Genomic DNA, 19,105 nt, shown 5'->3' with positions numbered 1-19,105 from the left:
TGGACCTTTTTTTCATGTCCTGGGAATTCAACAACTTCCATGAAGTAGAACAACTGCCTGAATGCTTGTTCTTTTCTTTGGTTTTTTTTTTTTTTAATCTGTTTTGGGTGACACCTTAAGAGTTTTTAAATGGTGGTATTGAGTAGGAGTTTCCTGTTTAATGAATGCTTACTCAAAGTCCTATATACAGAGAGAAGGAATGCCGATGGCCTTTTATCTTGGGGATCTGTGAACCTCTTAACACTGAGCACCAACAGTCATCTGTCAGCATTTGTAAATGCTGAATTTCTGCACTTTTCCTTATAAACCTCATAGCTGCTGCCCGTAATGCTCTAAGAAACCCTCTGTGTGCTTATTGCTGGCATTTCATGGACTCCACTGGAAATACAGCCTATGCCACTATGTAGGACCTTCCTGCTGGTATATGACTGAATGTGGCCCCTCTCCCATCATACAACCTGGAACATGAAAGCTTTGTTCAGCTCTCTTGTTTCTCAGGGGACTAACTCTCTGAACAGCTGGCAATTTGCTTTCCTAAAATTCATGACTGCAAACTCCACCAGCGTGTGATCACTGCAGCCTACACTGCCTCAAGTCTTGACATCAGCCAGTACTTAGCATCCATCACTTCTGTTGGTGATCATCAGGTCAAGTATTGTGTCCCCTCTGGTAGGACTATCTATCACCTGGCTTGAGAAGTTATCCTCAGTGCATCCCAGGGGTCTCCTGAATTGCTTACATGTCACCATGATACTTTTCTGGCAGATGTCAGGGTGGTTGAAGTCCCCCAGCCAGATAAGAGTTTGTGAGTGCAATGCCTCCTGTAGTTTGAGTAGGAGGACTTCGCCAATAGGCTTTTCCTTGATCAGGCAACCTGTAGTAGACACCAACCGCAAGGTTCCCTTTACTTGCTTTGGTCTCTGATTCTTACCCATGGGCTTTCAACCTGCTTGTGGCTATTCTTAAGAGACAGCTCTTGGCACTCTTATCTATTTCTCAATGTACAGGGCAATGTCTCTGCCTCTCCTTTCTTGCCTGTTCCTCCTGAACAGTGTGTAACCATTGACAGCTACACTCCAGTTGTGGGATTTGTCCCACCAAGGTTCAGTAATGGCAACCAGGTCATGGCGTTCTAGCGGCATGGTGACTTCCAACTCCTCCTGTTTGTTGCCCATGCTACGTGTTGCCTATTTTGTTGGTCATGCCACCTCTTTAGAGGAACACCCTTTAATTCCTTTGAGGGGTTTCATTGGTGTTTCTCTGTTGGCTCCTATTGCCTCATAAGGCTATAAGTGTGCTGCAGTTTAACCAATGCGTCTCAGAGCAGTGGGCTGAGGGACCTCACTAGCACCCCATTGCTCTAATCTTGGTGTTATCCTACAGCATGTCACAGGTGAGCCTGATATTTTCTCCATCTCCTTTCAAGTCTAGTTTAAAGTTCTGTTAATGAGCCCCACTAGCTCCTGAGGAAAAGCCCTCTCCCCCCTTTGAGAGAGATGAATCCATATTATTATTTGTATTCAGTGTCCTGTACTGGACGAGCTGCCTTTCTGAGATGTGCATAAACCCATCAGTATATGAGTTAAACCTCTCTGAAAAGGGATGCGTTTTCTTCTCATTGCAACTTGAATCTTCAGCTGGAACAAAAATTTTAACATAGTCTACAGAATCAGTGCTATTTTCTGTATGGATCCTGAGCAAAAGCCTCAGCTAGTTTCACTGAAGAAAATAAATCTGCTTATTTACTAGAGTCTAGAAGGAAGCTGGCCGTGAATTCTTTTGTGTCTGTTGGTCAATGAAGGGCTAACCACAAAAGCATGTACATGCTTTTTTGTCCAGTAGATCTCAATACCAAATTTTCTTCTCCTACCTCAGCATCTCAACTTTTTTTTTATATTGTTTCAACATAGACTAGCTGTTGGATTGCTGCAGCCTGTTCAAATTTCAGAAGCTGGAACTCAAATATTTTTCTTTAGATTAGTCTATAATTTTGTCATGGCTAGAACGTGGTACCATTGTATTGTGTCAGAGGATTGTCCAGGAAATCCAGGTGTAAGACTGAGAGGGAAAAGGATGCTGTAATTCTTGGTGAGCAAGCACTCGTGAGCAAGGAGAAGGGTTGATAGCTTCTGCAAAGGAACTGGAACATAGCCCAGGTCGGTGCTCCAGTCTCTCTCCTTTGTGATACCTTCTGTGATGTGGCTAGTTTCATGTATCCAGCACCTGTTATTTGTCTCTGGACTAAGGGAGTCAGTGGAGCATTTAAAAATCCCTAACAAGGGATGAAGTCAATGAAATGAGCTCCTGGAAACTCTGAAGCTTTTTCATTATCACTGAGACTTTAGAAGAGCTACTTGAACCAGGAGGAGCTTCCTGCATTCATTGCTTGCTCTACTGTTGCAGACTGGCCTGGTGTTTCTGAATTAGAAATAATTTTTTAAATAACAGTAATAATAGTGAACACACACACACACACACCCCCTCCTCCTGTTCTTAGACGAAAAACTGTTTGTAATATCAGCAGGTTTTATTATATACTTTAATGTGGCTCCCACTTTTTCAAATGTCTTAATAAAAAGCAAGTACATCTATTTGGAGCTTTATTTCATCACTAACAAGTGGTTACTGTTACATTAAGCTTTAATATAGGTATGTGACTTAAATAATATTGGTTCCATCTCCTGAAAAAAATATGGTAACGTTACACTTTGTAACAAGCTGGGATGGTTTACTTCTGTACCTTCTGTTGTTAGTAAACGTTGCTTTCTGGTGAGAACAAATTTAGTCCTGTTATGTTACTGTGAATGATGGTTTGTCCTCTTGCCATCATGAGGAAAAGGAAGCGAAATAGCTGTCGTGGGGAGAGGGCAGAACAGTCTAGGGGTGAAATTGTTAGATCTGAGCAGGGACTTTATGCTAGACTTTGTCTTGTTTCATTGCTGATAGAGCCATTCTCCATGAAGATTTCTTACAAAGGCAGCTGAGAAAAGCACGTACTCACTCTTGCATTTTTGTGTATCAAGGAAGGGCTTCTTAAATGGCTCAGAAAAAAAGGTGTATTGACTGCTTTCCTGGATTTTGCCAGAAACTTTTCTCAATTTTACTGGCAAGATGATTCAAATTAGTTAAAACACAATGGACTAGAGAAGAAAGACAAAAAAAAGGCAAAGTGAACGTTTCCTTTTTTACTTCCGTAGATACATGGTGATATCCATCCTGTGTTTTTGTTTCCTTTTATTTCCTTTTAAATGAAGAAGATTGTCATCTACATTTAGAAAAATAAATTTCATAGGAGTTGGCTATAACTTGGGCAAGAAAAAGGGCGTAACCCTCCATTTTTATCTTGCCGGACTCCTCCTAAAACTTACGTTAAGGAATAAAACTAGAGCTATGGGCTTCTCCACAACCCCATTCAGCAGTGTTTTGGTTTTTTTCTTTTATTTTTGAGCATTTGATTCTCAATATGCTTATTGCTATCGTAATGCCAACTGTAGTACTTGGGGCGTACGAAGTCTGACACAAAAAACACAAGACTAATCCTGTAGCTTGGGAAGCAAGAGTGGGAGGGTAGAGACGGAGATGGTTATAGAATATGCTCTAACCTGTCACAGGGAGACAAAGCTCAACTTGATCACTTCACACAGTATGAGTGGATGCGTGTTCAAGTAGAGACGTTTTCTTACCCTCAGTCAGAAAATGTCAGTGTGTGAGAGTGAACGTTGAGTTACCATGACGTAGTTTTTAGCCAGTTACAGCATCACTGTGCTTAAGCACCCACCCTGATTGCCAAACGTGATTCCCTGCAATTTCTACCTCTTCCCAAAGATCAAGTTAGTGCTCAAAGGAACCCATTTTTTGTTGGTAGATGTGAAAGCAAAACCAGTGGAGATCCTCAACAGCCTTTTAGAAAATGATCTGCAGAATTGCTTTGAACATTGACAGTGTTAACTCAGAAGGTAACTATTGTGAAGGTTTTGGTTTTTTTTTTCCTTCTTCCTTTGTTCCTTCTGTCTTACCTTGTAGGTCTTCCATGCTAAGGTATGGAAGGTTAAAGAGCTTTTTGGGAGAAACTCAGGGCTGGATCTCCAGGCACTTGTGGGCTGTCTGTGATATTTCGTAACAGGGAGAGTCTCTACTTGATGCCAGCCTCCACCCACAGACCCCTGCCTCTTCCCAGCACCTAATTGTTTCTGCTCCTTGTGGCTGGAGCACTAACACCCATCTTCACTATCTGAAGGAAGATGGAATAGAGTTGCGTCTTGGGTGTGCAAATAGCTCTCTGTGATCATGAGGCTGTGGTCTCAGCCATTAAAACAGCTGGAATAGTCCTGTTGACTCTTGCAGCATCACTGTGAGACCGTGTTCCTCACCTGTGCAAAAAGAACTTGAGGTGAGTGGGTTAAAGGAGGAAAAGGTGGCAGGTCCCAGGGTTTTCTCCTCCTGAGAAGGTTTCCAACAGAGTCTGGAGAACCCAGCATCTGAGATGCTCTCCACTTTTTCTTGTACTGGTATTATCCTGAAAATGCTTGAAAAGCAGCGAACTTGCTGAATCTTCCTGTGACAAGTGCTGACAGATTGAAGAACAACAGTTGGAGAACCTACCCTAAGGCAGGAGATGTAAATGCAGCAGCAGCAGATCTTTCTGTTTCTACTGGTTGACTCATGTCCACTGAGAGTTGGACTTGGAGAGGCCTCTAGAAATTCAGCTTTACTTGCGTAACATTTCAGACATGATTATGGAAACTATCATCAGAGTGCTGGACACTCAAAATGGCATCCCTACTACAGCTATTAGTTTGCAGCCTTAGATTAAATTATGAAGATTTAGTGATTCCTTATCTGAAGGGAGGCGATAAAGCAACTGTCTTCGTCAGGAAAGTGTTTTCTTTTAAACATTTGTATTTCTTCTTTCTGTTCTGGACATGACTTTATTCCAAACATGATAATTCCTAAGCTGTGCACCAGACGTGACAGCATCTTGTCTTACTAGCTGTGGCATCTTTTATTTTACTGAGCCTTAGTTGTCACAGTGTGTATAAAGCTCAGTGTTAGGTTGATAAATAAATAAATCAACACCCAATTTAATCCAGGAATTTTCCAGGTTCATGTAACTAAATTTTTTTCATCATCCGTTGAACATCCACAAAAATGCATGGTAATTTTTATGTCAATGCTAGTTACGGAAAGTGCTGTTTCAAAATGCTGTTTAGTGAAATCAGGGAGGTTAGGCAAAATCAGGCAGAGTAAGGAGGTACTTGAAGCTTAATCACCTGAACACAGCTGGGCAAACACCAGTGACAAGATTTTGAAACTATGAGATGATCCAAGTGGCAGTTTGGGCTAAATAGGTAGTTAGTGTGTGCTCTAATTGTGGTTTGAATTTAGAGTAGATGTGTGAGAACTAACACTGCTGTTTAAAAGTCACAGTATTTTTCCCGTCAGGAATTTTAGCTAGGCAAAAGAACTCATAATTATATGCTAGCATCTTATTTAACTTCACAGACATGTTTTTATTACCTGAAGTTAGAGACTTAAATGAATTGCTACCATAATTATCATGGTCTGTTTTGGGACAGTCATTATCCAAGTTATCTTCTGCGTGTTGGGAGTTACCTTGGACTTTTGTAGTCTGAAGGTAGCAAGGATCAGTAGTATCTCGTAACTCCCAGGTAAAAGGAATTTCTCAGAATTGTTCTGTTTTGTTTTGGTTGGATGTTTTTTTGTGTGTTTTTTTCCTGTTGATGGTGAGGATTCTTCTCCTCCTTGGCACACAAAATCCTACTCTGACTCATTTCTAGTCTTTAAGCATTGAGTGGTTTATAAGAAAGACAGGAATGTCTTATGTAAAGATAAGCTTATTCTCTAGTTGTTTCTCAATATTTGTCATTTTTCGCATTTGGGTTTTATATTGAGAAGAAAACACAAGCAGGCAGTTTTTCTTGTTTCAGGGCACTCCACGGGGATGGTTCTGTCACTGAGCTTTTCCTAATTGGTACCTGTGGTTTTCTCACTGCTGTGGTTGGACTGTGAAGGGCTGGATGGCAGGTCACTCAGAGATTAGGCGAGGGTGTTGGGAGCTTCTCACAGCTGTCTCCAGAGTGGAATGGGGTGATCATTCTGTCACTTGACAGGAAGGAAACTGCTGTGGAGAAAGAATGATGGCTAATGACCTTCAGGAATGAAGACTAAAGAGGAAATGGCAAACCAGTGTGAAAAATTTTTTCTTGTGAACAGGAATATTGTCACAAGAAATAATGGTCTGTTACTTAGGTTTATTCTTCCTTCACTTGCATTCAATGTTTTAATTCGAGATGCAGTGATTAAAAATCAGTGAATGTAGTTTTATGTATGTTACATTATTACAAACTGCTGTGAAGTTCGTATGATAATCTTAAGAACTCCTTTTGATATGAATTTGCAGCAGAGACTACAATATGTAAACCAAAACTTTTCAAAATTGATTTCAAGTTCTATAAAAAGCTTTCAGTTAATGTTCATGAAAGCTGTTTCTAAACAAACAACCCCAAACTTTGGCTGGATCTCCATTGCAGAACATCTTGCCAGTGAGTGCTGTATCAGCCCCGGGTTGGAAAAAAGTTTTTCGTCCTTGCTGACACAGATATGTTGGCAAAACCCCAGGTGTGGATGCAGCTGTGCCGTGAGGAGAGAACTTCTATCAGCTTAGTTTATGTCGTTTGGGGAGGTGATGCAACTATGCCAGCAGAAAAACTCTTCTCTTGGCATGCGCTGCCAGCGTAGGAGATTCTGCCAGCAGAGCTACAGGAGCAAAGCTCTGCAATGCTGCCGAGCCTTCTGCAGCAACTGCAGCTGGAAAAGCCCCTTTGAACAAAAGAAGGACCTCTAAAATTTACTTTTTACAAGAAGTCATCAGTGAGGAACAGAGTGGAAAGTGTGATTCAAATTTTAAAATTGAATTTTAATGTAAAAAATGTGTTTGAATTGTATGGCTTTAAGATGTCACTGGCCCTTTAAAGGTTGTGTGTGTCATTCGGTTGCAGGGTTTGAGAGCTGCACTACGCCCAACCTAAGTGTTTTGTAAAGCTTTTAAGGCCGGTAAGGGTGTGAGTTTCTGTGGAAGCAGTGGAAAACTTTGTCTGCAATCTTAAGAAGAGAACTGCAATTCCGTTTACATTCCTGTCATGTTTGGATGTGACCACTAGCATTAGAGCATCTTCACATTTAAATAAAAGTTTAAATTTCTCAGAATGGAGTATTTGTGTTATACCTGAAGACAGAGTTCAGATTCCTGCTTTGTCTACAGAGACATACGTTCATTTTCTTCTCCTGTCTTTGTCCAGCTGGGGACAAGATTTTACAAAACTTCAGTTTTTCATAATGTAGAAAAACAAAGATTTTGAAAGAAAAACATGGTAAGAAGTAAAAACAAACCTGAAGCTAAGATATTGAAAAACAGAATAGAGGCTCTCAGTCTCAAATAGCAATTACCAGTGAAGATGGCTGGTATGTGTGTGCTGACTTTTGTGGCAGCTGTACATGCATATACGAGCGAAGTGCGCATTTTGAAACCTTGAACAGAGCAGTTGTACATTTGATCAGTTTGCATTTTGAACTTAGCTGAAGGCTTCTTGAAAAGGAGGATAGTGCTGTGCCAGACTACGTTTGTTCAGTTTGTTATGAAAACATTTTGAAACTAGTTGCTTTGTCATTCTGCTTTGCTTGTAACCCTAAAAATAATTGCCTGGCATTACTGGAAGCAAAACGGTCTGACAGCCCAACTTGCACTGCTATAGTTAAAATCAGTCAGTGTTTCCATTACAAACTCTGAGGGAGGGTTTAATCTTTTTCCCATTTTAAATCATGCCTGGAAGAAATTCTAGTAGAGTGCTTCAACTCAGACGATAAATCTTTTGGAAAAGATTTGATGTTTCTAATAGGCTTTATTTAAAAACAAATGTCTCAGCCCTGTGGCAATGAAACACTGATATTCAGTTATGAAATTTTAAATAATCAGGAAAAATATATTTGGTAGTTTTCTGTTCAGCTCAATGAGGCAGCAACAATGTTTCTACTTACAGTGTTGATTTGGTATAGAGTGCTGCAGGTTGCTGTTCCAGGCTTCTACTGCTGCATAATAAACTTAGCAATATACTGAGTTGGAAGATTTCAGTTGATAGGACAGAGAGATAGGACGAGGAGGAATGGCTTTAAATTGGAAGGGGAAAGATTTAGGTTAGACATTAGGAAGAAATTCTTCATGGTGTGAGGAGACGCTGGAACAGGTTTCCCAGGGAAGTTGTGGGTGTCCCCTCCCTGAAAGTGTTGAAGGCCAGGTTGAATGGGACCTTGAGCAACCTGATCCAGTGGGAGGTGTCCCTGCCCGTGGCAGGGGATTGGAACTAACCCAAACCATTCAATGACTTCAAAACTTTCCTAGGGAAACACAAAAAATAAAAGCATAATTATTGTAGAGTATCTGATGTAAGGTATGCCTTTGTACTTTTCCCCCACTCACCATTTAATTCCAGTTCCCTGAGGTTATTTCCAAAATAGTCTCGTTTTTCTTTTGTATTAAAGCTGTAGATGCGTAGATACTTTAAAACTAAGGTGGCTTGTAATTCCTTCCTCTCTACCTACACATTCCTCTTCCCTGCCTTGTGACAGCCAAAGCTTTTGCACAACACAAACCCACAAGTAGTGAACCAAATCTGGGAAGGTTATTTTTTGGTTCCGGCTGTGGCCACACACCCATTTGTCCTCGTTGGAAGAAGAGGGTGGCATCGGGGGAGGAACAAGTGAGTTACACTGTAGCTACGCTGACATCTACTTTATATTCTACTGGATTTTCTCCCCTGTTCTGCTCCTTTCCTTTGCGGTTCCCAGGGCGGTTCTTTGCTGTGAGCTTCTCCAGCTGTGCAGGCTCAACTTTTGCAGGAAAGGGACTGCATGTAGCCAGTTCTTCCTGTCGGTGGAAATCGTGTAGGCACAAGGCTCCTGCTGGCAACTTTAGCTATTACATTCGTTGAAGTATTCCTCCCTTACCACACCACAGACCTGGCTTTCTGCGCTGAGCCCTGCTATGCTGTGGTTAATGCAAATGACTAAGACTGTTCTTCTGCAGATTTTCTCTGGTACATTTTTATCTTCCGTTGGGGTCTAATTTTTAAGAACAATGACATTAGATACTTTAGGATTAGGTAGAAGTGTTTATAAGCTAATCTCTTTTTTAAGCTTTTTTTTTTTTGCTGTTATATGGGGTCTTTTTCTTGAGACTGTTAAAATACAGAAATACTGAGAATAGTGGCAGTATAAAAATTCTGCCAAGGTACACAATTAATTTAAAGTCTGGTCTGAAAGCTGTGTTCCCGCTCTATCTTTAGTAATAAAAATAAAATAAAATTAAAAAAGCAGTATTGTGTGAAGTGCTAGGAGTCAGAAGAGATGCAAAAGGGGCTTCTAATTATTTTTATATTTCTGTGTAGAATGAGGAAATAGCATACTCTTCATGCCTGTCACGATAATTAATTTGACAGATGGAATAGTTACAGTGATGTAAACTTAGTTTATACCTGCTGGAACCTAAAGTAACAAATATCTCTTATTTCATTTTCACATCAGATGCCATAATGAAGAGTGATTAAATGCTATTGGTAATATTCAGCAGAGGTTATATATAAATTTGAGGCTGTGTCATGCATTGTGCATGCTTCAGATGATGGGTTTGCATATTAGAATGTTCCTGTGCATCCTGCCCCAAACGTGATGTGAAAGCAGGCATATTTAAAATGCACGAGTAATTACATAGATTTAACAGAGCAAGCTGAATGATAAACAGGCTACTGTAGACTGAGATAATGTATGTGCTGTGATTGCTATCTACGGTTTCCTCTAATGTGCTTTTTCCTTTGCAGCAGTCCATTGTACCAGCCCACCCAATGGCTCCTCCTAGTCCCAGCACCACCAGCAGTAACAACAACAGTAGTAGCAGCAGCAACTCAGGATGGGATCAATTAAGTAAAACAAACCTTTACATCAGAGCACTGCCTCCAAACACCACTGATCAGGACCTGGTAAAATTATGCCAACCGTAAGTACTATGCTTAAATATAAATTACAATGTACCTTAAAAGCTTACCGTAGGTATACAAAATGAGTTTTTGGATTTTGAGGGAAGAAAAAATAGATTCATAAGTAAAAATCCTTGTCCTGTAGTACGATGGCAAGTTTCAACTTCCCTGGCAATCAGAAGGAAAAGAATGTGTTTGGCACTTCTGAGAAGTAAAGAAAGTTGAAATATAGGGAGGAATTGAAGCAACCCATTGCTTTAGTAAAAACTATGATCACCCATACAACTGCCTGATGTTGTTGAAATCACACATAAATGAAAATGTTAAGAACCTGCAACAGAAGGTCTCCTCTGTTCACTACTAAGATAATCTGTTGGTACCAACTCCTCAAGTAATTGTTCTGCGTCACTGTAAATGTTCAATTTAGCAGGTGAGTGACTAGGGATATGGAAAAATACGTGTTGAAGATCGCAGCATAAATTAGCAAAATAGTTAGGGAAACCTGTAAGTCTTGGATCCCAGCTTACATAGGGTGCCTTTGGTTCTGAATATTGCAAAAAATCTGATATCTAATTTATAAAGAATTCTTTTTTGGTTTTTCCTTTTTTTTTTTTTTTTCTTAATAAAATTTGGACTTCTAGGGTAGCAGTCACATGTCAGTCATCTTAATATTACAATAAAAACAACTTTTTCTCAGGTCTTTAAAGAAAAAAAAAATGTTTGATCATTTTCCCAACGGCAAATGAAATCCATTTAATTTGCGGAAAAGAGAACAGATTATCAGTCTGTGAAGAGATCTATTGATAAATATTGTTACAGTTTCTGATGTGACAATGACCTCTTGTTACTTGAATTCTAGTTGCAAACACATGTTTTACAGAAGTGGATTTTTCCTTCCCATTTTTGTCTTTTGAATTGATGAAGAAACCTTGGCCTGCACACTCGTGTTATGTTAGGACAGAGTTGTGAGGTTATTTTGTGCTGGAGACGCCCAGTAACTACTATTTGTGCAGTGGTTACTATAGTTCCTTAATCTCTTTGTAAAGACATTCTGGTTTGCAGTCTTACATGTCATCGATGCACGAACATCCTAGAAAAAATATGTTCAATACTTTGCTGTAACTGCTCCTTTTCCTCTTGGATGGCCGAAGATTCCAGTTTTGTTGTTGTTGCTGTTCAATATATAATTGTAGTTGGAACAGCATGAATTTTGCAAATAAAGAAAAGGCAAGAACTGCAGCCATGAAGTTATTAAATCAGTTCTGAAGTGAATTTACAGACTTTGAAGGTCGTGGTGTTTCTTCCTGTGGCGTATTTCTCTCTGAAATGTCTTACTTGAGAGGAAAGGAAACCTTGCCTCAAAATTCTCCATTTCTGCTGAGGAACCAAGTGAAACGTCCAGAAATTTTAGGTGTGGAACAATTTTAAAAAATATGGATTATCTTTTAGGAGCCTTAGACCTCTCTGCCAACTTAGCCCCATAGCAACTAACTTGATGCTACAGTAAGATAGAAATGAAAATACTCTCTCCTTGTTCACAAAAGCTCAGTAATCTACTTTTACAGATTATAGAAAGTTTCAGATGCAAAATGTTTCCTTCCTACAAACCTGTCTAAACTTCTAAGACATAGAGGGCAAGATATTCTTGAAAGCGATCCTGCCATGTTTATTGTTCAAGCTGAGAAGATACAAGGTAAATGGGGAATAAAATCTTGGACACGTGGAAGTCAGTGAAGAAACTTCTGTTTCCTACAGATCTCTGAAATATATTCATTAACTCCTTCCGAATGCCTAAGATTTACAAGGACGCTTTAGATCAATTTTACCTCCTTTTTCCCCTTATAGAGTGGGTCGTGCTGTCCTAAGAAGGTGCCCACTGGTGCCCATAGTGGTAAGAGTAGATAGAAAGGCTGCTCTGCATATTGCAGAAATTATCTTACTTGCTGGCAATCAGCAGCTTTCAGTAGACCTACAGAAAAAGGTCATAGACTTTGTTTTATATCTTTTGGCTGTTGTCACTCAAGACAGAAAAACACCTGTGGGTTGCAGAAATAATGACTGAAAGATGTCATTGTCACTACAAATGCCAGAAACATCCCATCTGCACAGATTTTTCCCTCTGATCATCATGGGCTCATATAATATATACTGTACTGAAAATGTGTTTTCAGTGATGGTTATTGCGGAGAAATACTGCTTTCAGTATAAGCCCTCATATAAATGTAAAAAGTAGAAGAATGTACAGTTCTTTTGTGGGGATCTGCATATACTGTGACTTTTATTTGCTTTAATCAATACCTTTGCTTTAGTTCTTGCTCATTAGAGCTAGCAGTGCTAATTTTGGCCATGTTTTTATTTTGATTAATGATTTTTGGTAAATCACTAGAGTAGCTGCTTATCAAATTACAGGAGTGTTGGGCTTGCTTTCCTGTTGTCGCACAGCTGTGCATTATTTATGAATACAGTTAGCAAGCATTCACTGTTTTTGTTGAAGAGTACTGGTGAGAGCACAATTTGCTCTCTACAAATCTCCTCTCCACCTTCATCTGCTTGGTTCTTTCTAGAGCTCTATTAAGTGAAGCTTTCTCCTCTTTTGCAACGTGAAAAGAACATACTGCAATTTTGTTGTGAAGGTTTACCTGGGAGTACAGCTATTTTCAGAGAGCGTTATTGGCTTTTGTGTGTGAAGTAAGGCTGCCACGTTTCTGAATAGTTCATTCAAACTCAAGCCTGCTCGTCCAGTTCCAGTGTTGGGAAAACAAATTTCTTCATGTCACTTGTGCCAGAGGCAGAAGTGTGGTTAAGAAAAAGGTTGGTATTATGTTTCTCGCAAGGATGTCGTAACAGCCAACCCAGAACCAGAGCCTGGACTGTCAGGGAGACACCGTGTGAGTCAGTCTCGGCCATAAGAATTTTCCATCAGGTATGTAGGGGTAGGGAAAGCAATTGAGGCAGTGACCACATATACTATGTGTTAGGTGGGAGGCTAGACAGGAGAAATCAGCTAAATAGAAGGACAAGAGCAGAGGGAAGGAGAAATTAGAGTAAGGAGCCGATGAGCACAGTTTGGGGGAGCCTGCAGGAAGCCACTTGACCTCAGCACTGCCTGTGAGTCTTGGAGTGCTTTCTGCAGTGCCATTGCATGAGCTCTGTGGTAGTGAGTACACCTCTGCCATGAAGCACTGATTTTGCAGGGTTGCTGGAGCAGTGTCATCTCAGCCGTGCCTAATTGCACTCCCTTCCCCTGCTGGGCTATCAGTGCTTACTTTATGTGCCTCCTTCAGCTATTGTGTTGGCTTTTTGCTTACGAATACATTATTTAGGCTTTAATTGTACTTTCTTGTTCGTTGACTGTTATTATTTTCTTGCAGCTTATTTAATATCTAGATCTGAAGATGCGAGATTAAATCCATTAGTTATTCACTGAAATCATTGAGACTGCTTATGCGATTAGGGACTTATGCGATTGGGTCTTGGGAGATTCAGGTACCAGTTTGTAACTTTCTTTGGCACGTTTTCTAGGTGCTTTCCAGACTGTAAGTGCTGTGCTTCACTGCAGATGATGTTTGTGCTGTAGCCACACAGGTCCAGAATCCTGTGCTTTCCACCATCTTGCTTATGATTTACTTGCTAGCCTACAGTGTGGCATCTCTGTAACACTGAATTCTTCATCAGCCTCCTTGTGTGCTATTTACATTATTAAACGAGGATGGTGCGGCAGACCCTTTGTGCTCCTGACAATCCCCAGTCCCAGGGTGAGATTTCAAGCTTTGAGGCTTAACTCCCCTATTCAGTTCAGCATAAATGATCATGCCAGCCCACCCTTTGGTGTGCTCCTTTCCGTTCTGTTTGCTTGTACCATGTCTCTTGTATCGAGTTGCTTGTGGTCTATGTGATAGTTTTGAAATCTGTTCTTTCTCTGGATAGTTTCACTTAGTCGCCCCCCTTAAATTATTGCTGTATGGTTATAATATGGGTATTTAATAGGATTACAATTAGAAAAGCACTGGTTTAAGGTAATAAAGTTAGTGATATAGTTACCGTGACAGACCTTTGTACAGGATGGTCAGAATGTAAAACCAGAACCCTGTAGTGGCTGTCTTTGCTTATGTGAGATGGGAAATCACGCATCTTGTTGAAAGAGTATTTTAACAATTCCTTCCTAAATGTTCACCATCATGAACACATACATAGCTAAAATGAATGGCAGATGAATGGTCTTTTTAAAACATTTGAGCCAGACAGCTTTGTTTCTGCAGCATGGGAACTTAATTAAATAGTTGTGTACTCTGATGTTTTTCTGTTTTGGGGCAAGAGCACCCAAAAGTTGTTTTGTTTCCCTGTTCTTAATGAAACACATATTTTTATTAAGTCATGTGCCATCCATTAGTGTATTAATGTTTCCATGTTGTTTGCTTGCTGTGTAGTCGTGACCTCTCCCTGTGCTGCCGTTTCCCATCTTCTTCAAATACACTCAGGAATGAGAGGTGGTGAACTGGAGCTCCAAACACTTACTGTAGCAGGGAGCTGGCATTGTTATGGCCAGTTAAGAGCAAGAAATCTGCTAATTACTCAGCATATCTCATTAGAAAAAGGGCGTGGCTGGTCTTTAGGAAATAATCTGCCTTTTGCATTTTACTCTTTCGGGAAAATGGGCTGGGCATGTTACTGCTGCTCAGTTCAGTTTAAGGAAATGTCTGTAGCACGTGACTACAACCGCTTTGGAGATGGATGATGTGAATAAGAGAAAGCAGAAGATTTCAAAGCTAACTTCTCCAATTTTTTAAAGTATTTTCTCTTCTTTCCTTTCTCCTATATTCTCCATTTTTCTTGCGTTTTTCTTCCATGGTTTGTCAGCTGCAGTGAAGTATTGCATTCATAATTACGTGGAATATGATTTCATATCATATAATTGTGATACATCAGTATCTCTGAAACTGTTCTCTTTGAGATCAGTATTAATGCTAATTATATCGGAGCAGGAGCCTATTCTTTTTCAGAGTGTAAAGAAATCTTCTACAGATTAGTTCTTTTAGAGGTTTATGCATTTTAAAAATAGTATTATTGTGTCTATCTCTTTATAAATAGCATCAGATTTAGAGAATATCATTTGGTTTCAGGAGGGGGTAGACTCTTTAGCAGTTGAGCAGTATGTGATTTGTAATCCCCAGCTCTAGGTTGTGTGGTACCAGCATAATCATCTTCTTTATTTGTTCTTCAGGCACTGTGGCATGGTTTGGTTCTTGTATAATCTGCAGCAGAATTTCTTTAATTGCACTTAATCCAGTTTTACTCTTCAGAGCAAACACAACACCAGGAATGGTGAAGATATGTTTGCTAGATCTAATAACTGATAGTGCCAGTGCTATGTTGCATGTGCGGGCAGACACTGGTGTGGAACACAGCACAGACAACCAACCACAGTAACCTTGGGACTGGGACTGGGACTGGGGTTTAGATGCTCTCACTTGTGTTCAGCCCAGCCGATGTGCCTGGTTCCTCAGCTGGACAAACTGCCAGAGGAGGAGTTGCATGCCAGTATGGTATGTAAACTGGCTCTGCTAGCTTCTGTCTTAGCTGATGATCTTTGAAGAGATTGCTGTCAAAAGTAGGTATCCTATTTCTACAGCTGAGAAGAAATAGTATTCAGTTTTGTGCATCCTTTCTGCCAGATGCCCTGGAGGGCTGTAGATCTGACATGGAGACTGAAATGATGCTTTTTCTTGAGGCTTGACTTTCAGAGTCAGTGGCGAGGCATTTGCGTGGTATCCCTTGGGAATTGCTATTGGCCTAGAGATGTGATGTTTGGTTTAAATAGTAATTTCCTTTATTTTTTTAGCAACTGCTTTCAGCAGGCATGTTATGAAGTGTCTAGCCTGGCATGATATGAAGGGAGATACTCTATCTTCCCCTCAGTATTTGCACTTTAATTAGACAGAAATAAAATTTTGACAGATTTACATTCACGATCAAGTGAAATCCATGCCGAAATCCTCTCTGAGGAGTTTCAGGATATTTTTTTGTACAATAATGCCTTCTTGTAGAATGCTGCTAGGGAGCCATATGTATTTGTGTGGAAATTGTAATTAGGGAAAAAAGTAAAAAAAAAAAAGTCGTTTTCTCAAGTCCTATCCTGTAGATGCAGACAGTCTCTTGAGATGCTTTGAATTTAAAACAGCTATAGTTTTAATTTGCTCTTTACAGTTTGTGATAAGGCAAAGATTGAAATTTTTCGAACTCTCTATTTCATTTAGCCTAACAGTAATCAGCAGTTCCCTGTAGCACACCCTCTTTAAAACCAAGCAGTCTCAGTACAAATGCTCTGAAGAACTCGGTCCACATATGGTCATGGATGCAGCGACCTAGCGATTGCACAAGGTCCATCTCCCCTGGGAGATGAAAGTTTGGTTGCAGTGTAGGGCTGGAGGAGAGGTGATTCCATGGAATTTCCTTTAGGAAGTGGGGGCGAGGGAGGAGAGTAGGAGGAATGTTTCAGCCACAGCTGCTTGGAAGAGAAGCACTAGGAAAACATTGCTAAAAGTTACCGTTATCAAAGATCTCTAGTTGGAAAGAAAAAGCTGCCTCGGTAGTGTGTAGCCTGTAAAATCTGTTTGCAAGTCTGCAGGTGTCTGCTATACAGGGATGCAACCCTTGTTCCCTATTGGAGAGCCACAGGAAAAAAAACATCCTATGGCAGCTGGTGGGTTGCCGTTGATCACAGTCTGGGTCCCAGGCTTCCCCGATGGCAGAGGCCCGACTTCAGTGGGAGATGATGGTACTTTCCTGGGAATAACCAGTAATGCAAGAATATTTTGAAGCGAAATGTTTAATTTCAGTGGACTAATGAAAATGTTGAGTACTGATCAGGCTCTTTAGTGGGTTCTGTGGTGGAGATGCCAGAAACTGTCCCTTCTGTTAGAGATTGCTTAAGCAGGTGTCTCAGTCAGAAACCAGTTCAGAATTGAATTGGTTTGGAGCCCGAGTTCTGCCCCAGCATGCTTACATTAATCATGCCCTTGTTCTCAGGATACCATTCAGCATAGAAAGCAGGATCAGTATTGCAAACAGATTTTTTTATCTAAAGTCTAATATCTCATGTGGTTTCACATAACTCATACAAATCTCATGAAGTCTTGCCTTTGTTTGCTAAAGGTTAGTTCTGCTTAGCTCTGATTTTTGTACTCCTTGAAATGAAAAAATGAGCCATCTGATGTTGACATATTAGAAGACCGGTTTTGGTTTTCTTTGTAACCCTTCAATCTTTTTTTTTCCCCCATGTTCCTGCCAAGTTACATTTAGGGTTGAAAAAGTAACACCTCAAAATTGTATGTAATCCAGATAGTAAACATTCACAGCAAATATAAATTCAGATCCTATTACCTCCAATGAGACTTGTAGTTGAGAAAATCACTGCTTATCCTGTCCCACAACTTCTACCCTACTATTCTACCCTAAAATGTCATTCAAAGAATATCAGCAGCCTCAGTTCAGTTTGAGCAGTGCCTTACTCAAAATTCAGTCAAACTTTGTAGAAAATTAAATTTCTGAAGGACTCTGGGAGAAGAATTAACATTTGATCATTTAAATATTTAACCTTTGCAGATAGATCTGCTGTACCTGGAAAAACTAAAATTTTAATTTGGATGTTGATAAAGCTATGATACATGGACATAGAGCAAAAAACACCAATGCAAAACAAAAAGAGAAGACTTTGATTAGCAGTCTGTTTTGACACTGTTACTAATACAAATATTCCACTTGAAATAACCTCTGCAAGTTGGTTTAATCATTAACAGAATCAATTTCAGTAGAGGAAATATGTTACAATTTGTACTTCTATCCTACCCCTTACATTTCCATTTCTTATCTTTTTTTTCTCTCTGATTTTCCCCAAAGAGTAAAAAATTTGTAATATGTTGCTTTACTGCTACAACAGAAGTCCCCCAAGATAAACGTGTTGCATTTCATGAGTATTTTTTTTAGTATTAAGAATTACATTTAATTAATGTATCATTTTGGCCATCTTAATTGAAGTATATTAGCCCAAAATGTGTGATCTTTTAAAATGTTTGTTTTTTTTCTGTTCTGTGCAGCTGTGTGATCGTATGTACTATCTATCTTTTAAAAGACAGCCTGGATCAGAATTTTTGCCTAGGAGGACATTGTTGACTTAAGGCCTTACACATTATCAATATTTCAAATCCTAGTGCTGCTTTTTGGCTTAGATACAGTCACTAACAAGCTTTCACAAGTCTATCAAAATACCAGCAATTATCCTGGTGCATTAATAAGGATTTTAATGTCTGAGCAAATGCAGTCGTGAAATAAGTGTTATATTAATAGATCTAAAACCAGAGGGGGAAAAAATGCTTCATACAGAGTAATACAAATCCTGGAAAAATCTCAAATCTTCTATTTGCAAGCCATAAATGTCAGAAATAAAATTATCTAAACACCAGAAAAAGAGCCAAGCTTCTTATGGTTTTATGGAGTCTCCTGATAGACTGAGGAGCTTTTTGAGCCTGGAAAGTAGCAGAGTTTTACAGCTCGGGACATAGTTTTGTTTAGCAGGTATGTAAAATTGGCCGGGAACTGGTGTATTAACAAACCTGGTGTAGAACAGAAACACTTACCTATGCCTATGATGATGGCAAGCTTGGCTCCTGGTTGTTCGCAGTGCGCTCACAAAGCCCCTGATCCTGGGAAGCATTGAGCACCTGCAGGAGCCTCCAGCTTCTACTGCCAGTATTGGGATTTCAAACCATTTAGTGTTCCGTAGCCTGGATTTAGGATTTGTTTAATGATGAATGCTGAGCTTTTCAGCTACATCCAGATAAGCGCTGCAGTTTCTGGTTCTTTCTTTCATTTTGTTTTGTAGTTTGTTTTTCTTTCTTCTTCTTTTGGGCTTGTAGCTGTGCAGAACCTCAAGGCAGAAACCTCCCTGGTGTTCAACCTGAATGCTTTGACTGAGTTCTGGCAAAGCCATCTGGCAGAGAGAAGAGACTGTTTCCCTTCAAGGCCCTGAGGGTATCGGAGTGGTGGGGTATCCAGTGGAGCTG

At 39.9% G+C, this 19,105-nt stretch overlaps 1 protein-coding gene across 4 annotated transcripts in view; it reads left to right on the top strand.

The window, feature by feature from the left end:
• The window catches only part of RBMS1 (RNA binding motif single stranded interacting protein 1), a 145,842-nt gene that overhangs the window by 73,604 nt on the left and 53,133 nt on the right, over window positions 1-19,105 (top strand). For all 4 annotated transcript variants that reach the window (XM_054069604.1, XM_054069605.1, XM_054069603.1 and 1 more), the window contains exon 2: window positions 9,891-10,066. In XM_054069604.1, coding sequence (XP_053925579.1) covers window positions 9,891-10,066 — 176 coding nt within the window. The remainder of the gene's footprint in view (window positions 1-9,890; window positions 10,067-19,105) is intronic.

Source organism: Cuculus canorus, chromosome 6 (assembly GCF_017976375.1).
Source record: "Cuculus canorus isolate bCucCan1 chromosome 6, bCucCan1.pri, whole genome shotgun sequence".
NCBI lineage: Eukaryota > Metazoa > Chordata > Aves > Cuculiformes > Cuculidae > Cuculus > Cuculus canorus.
Note: the sequence above shows the minus strand (reverse complement) of the source record. Positions and strands in the feature narration are given on the sequence as shown.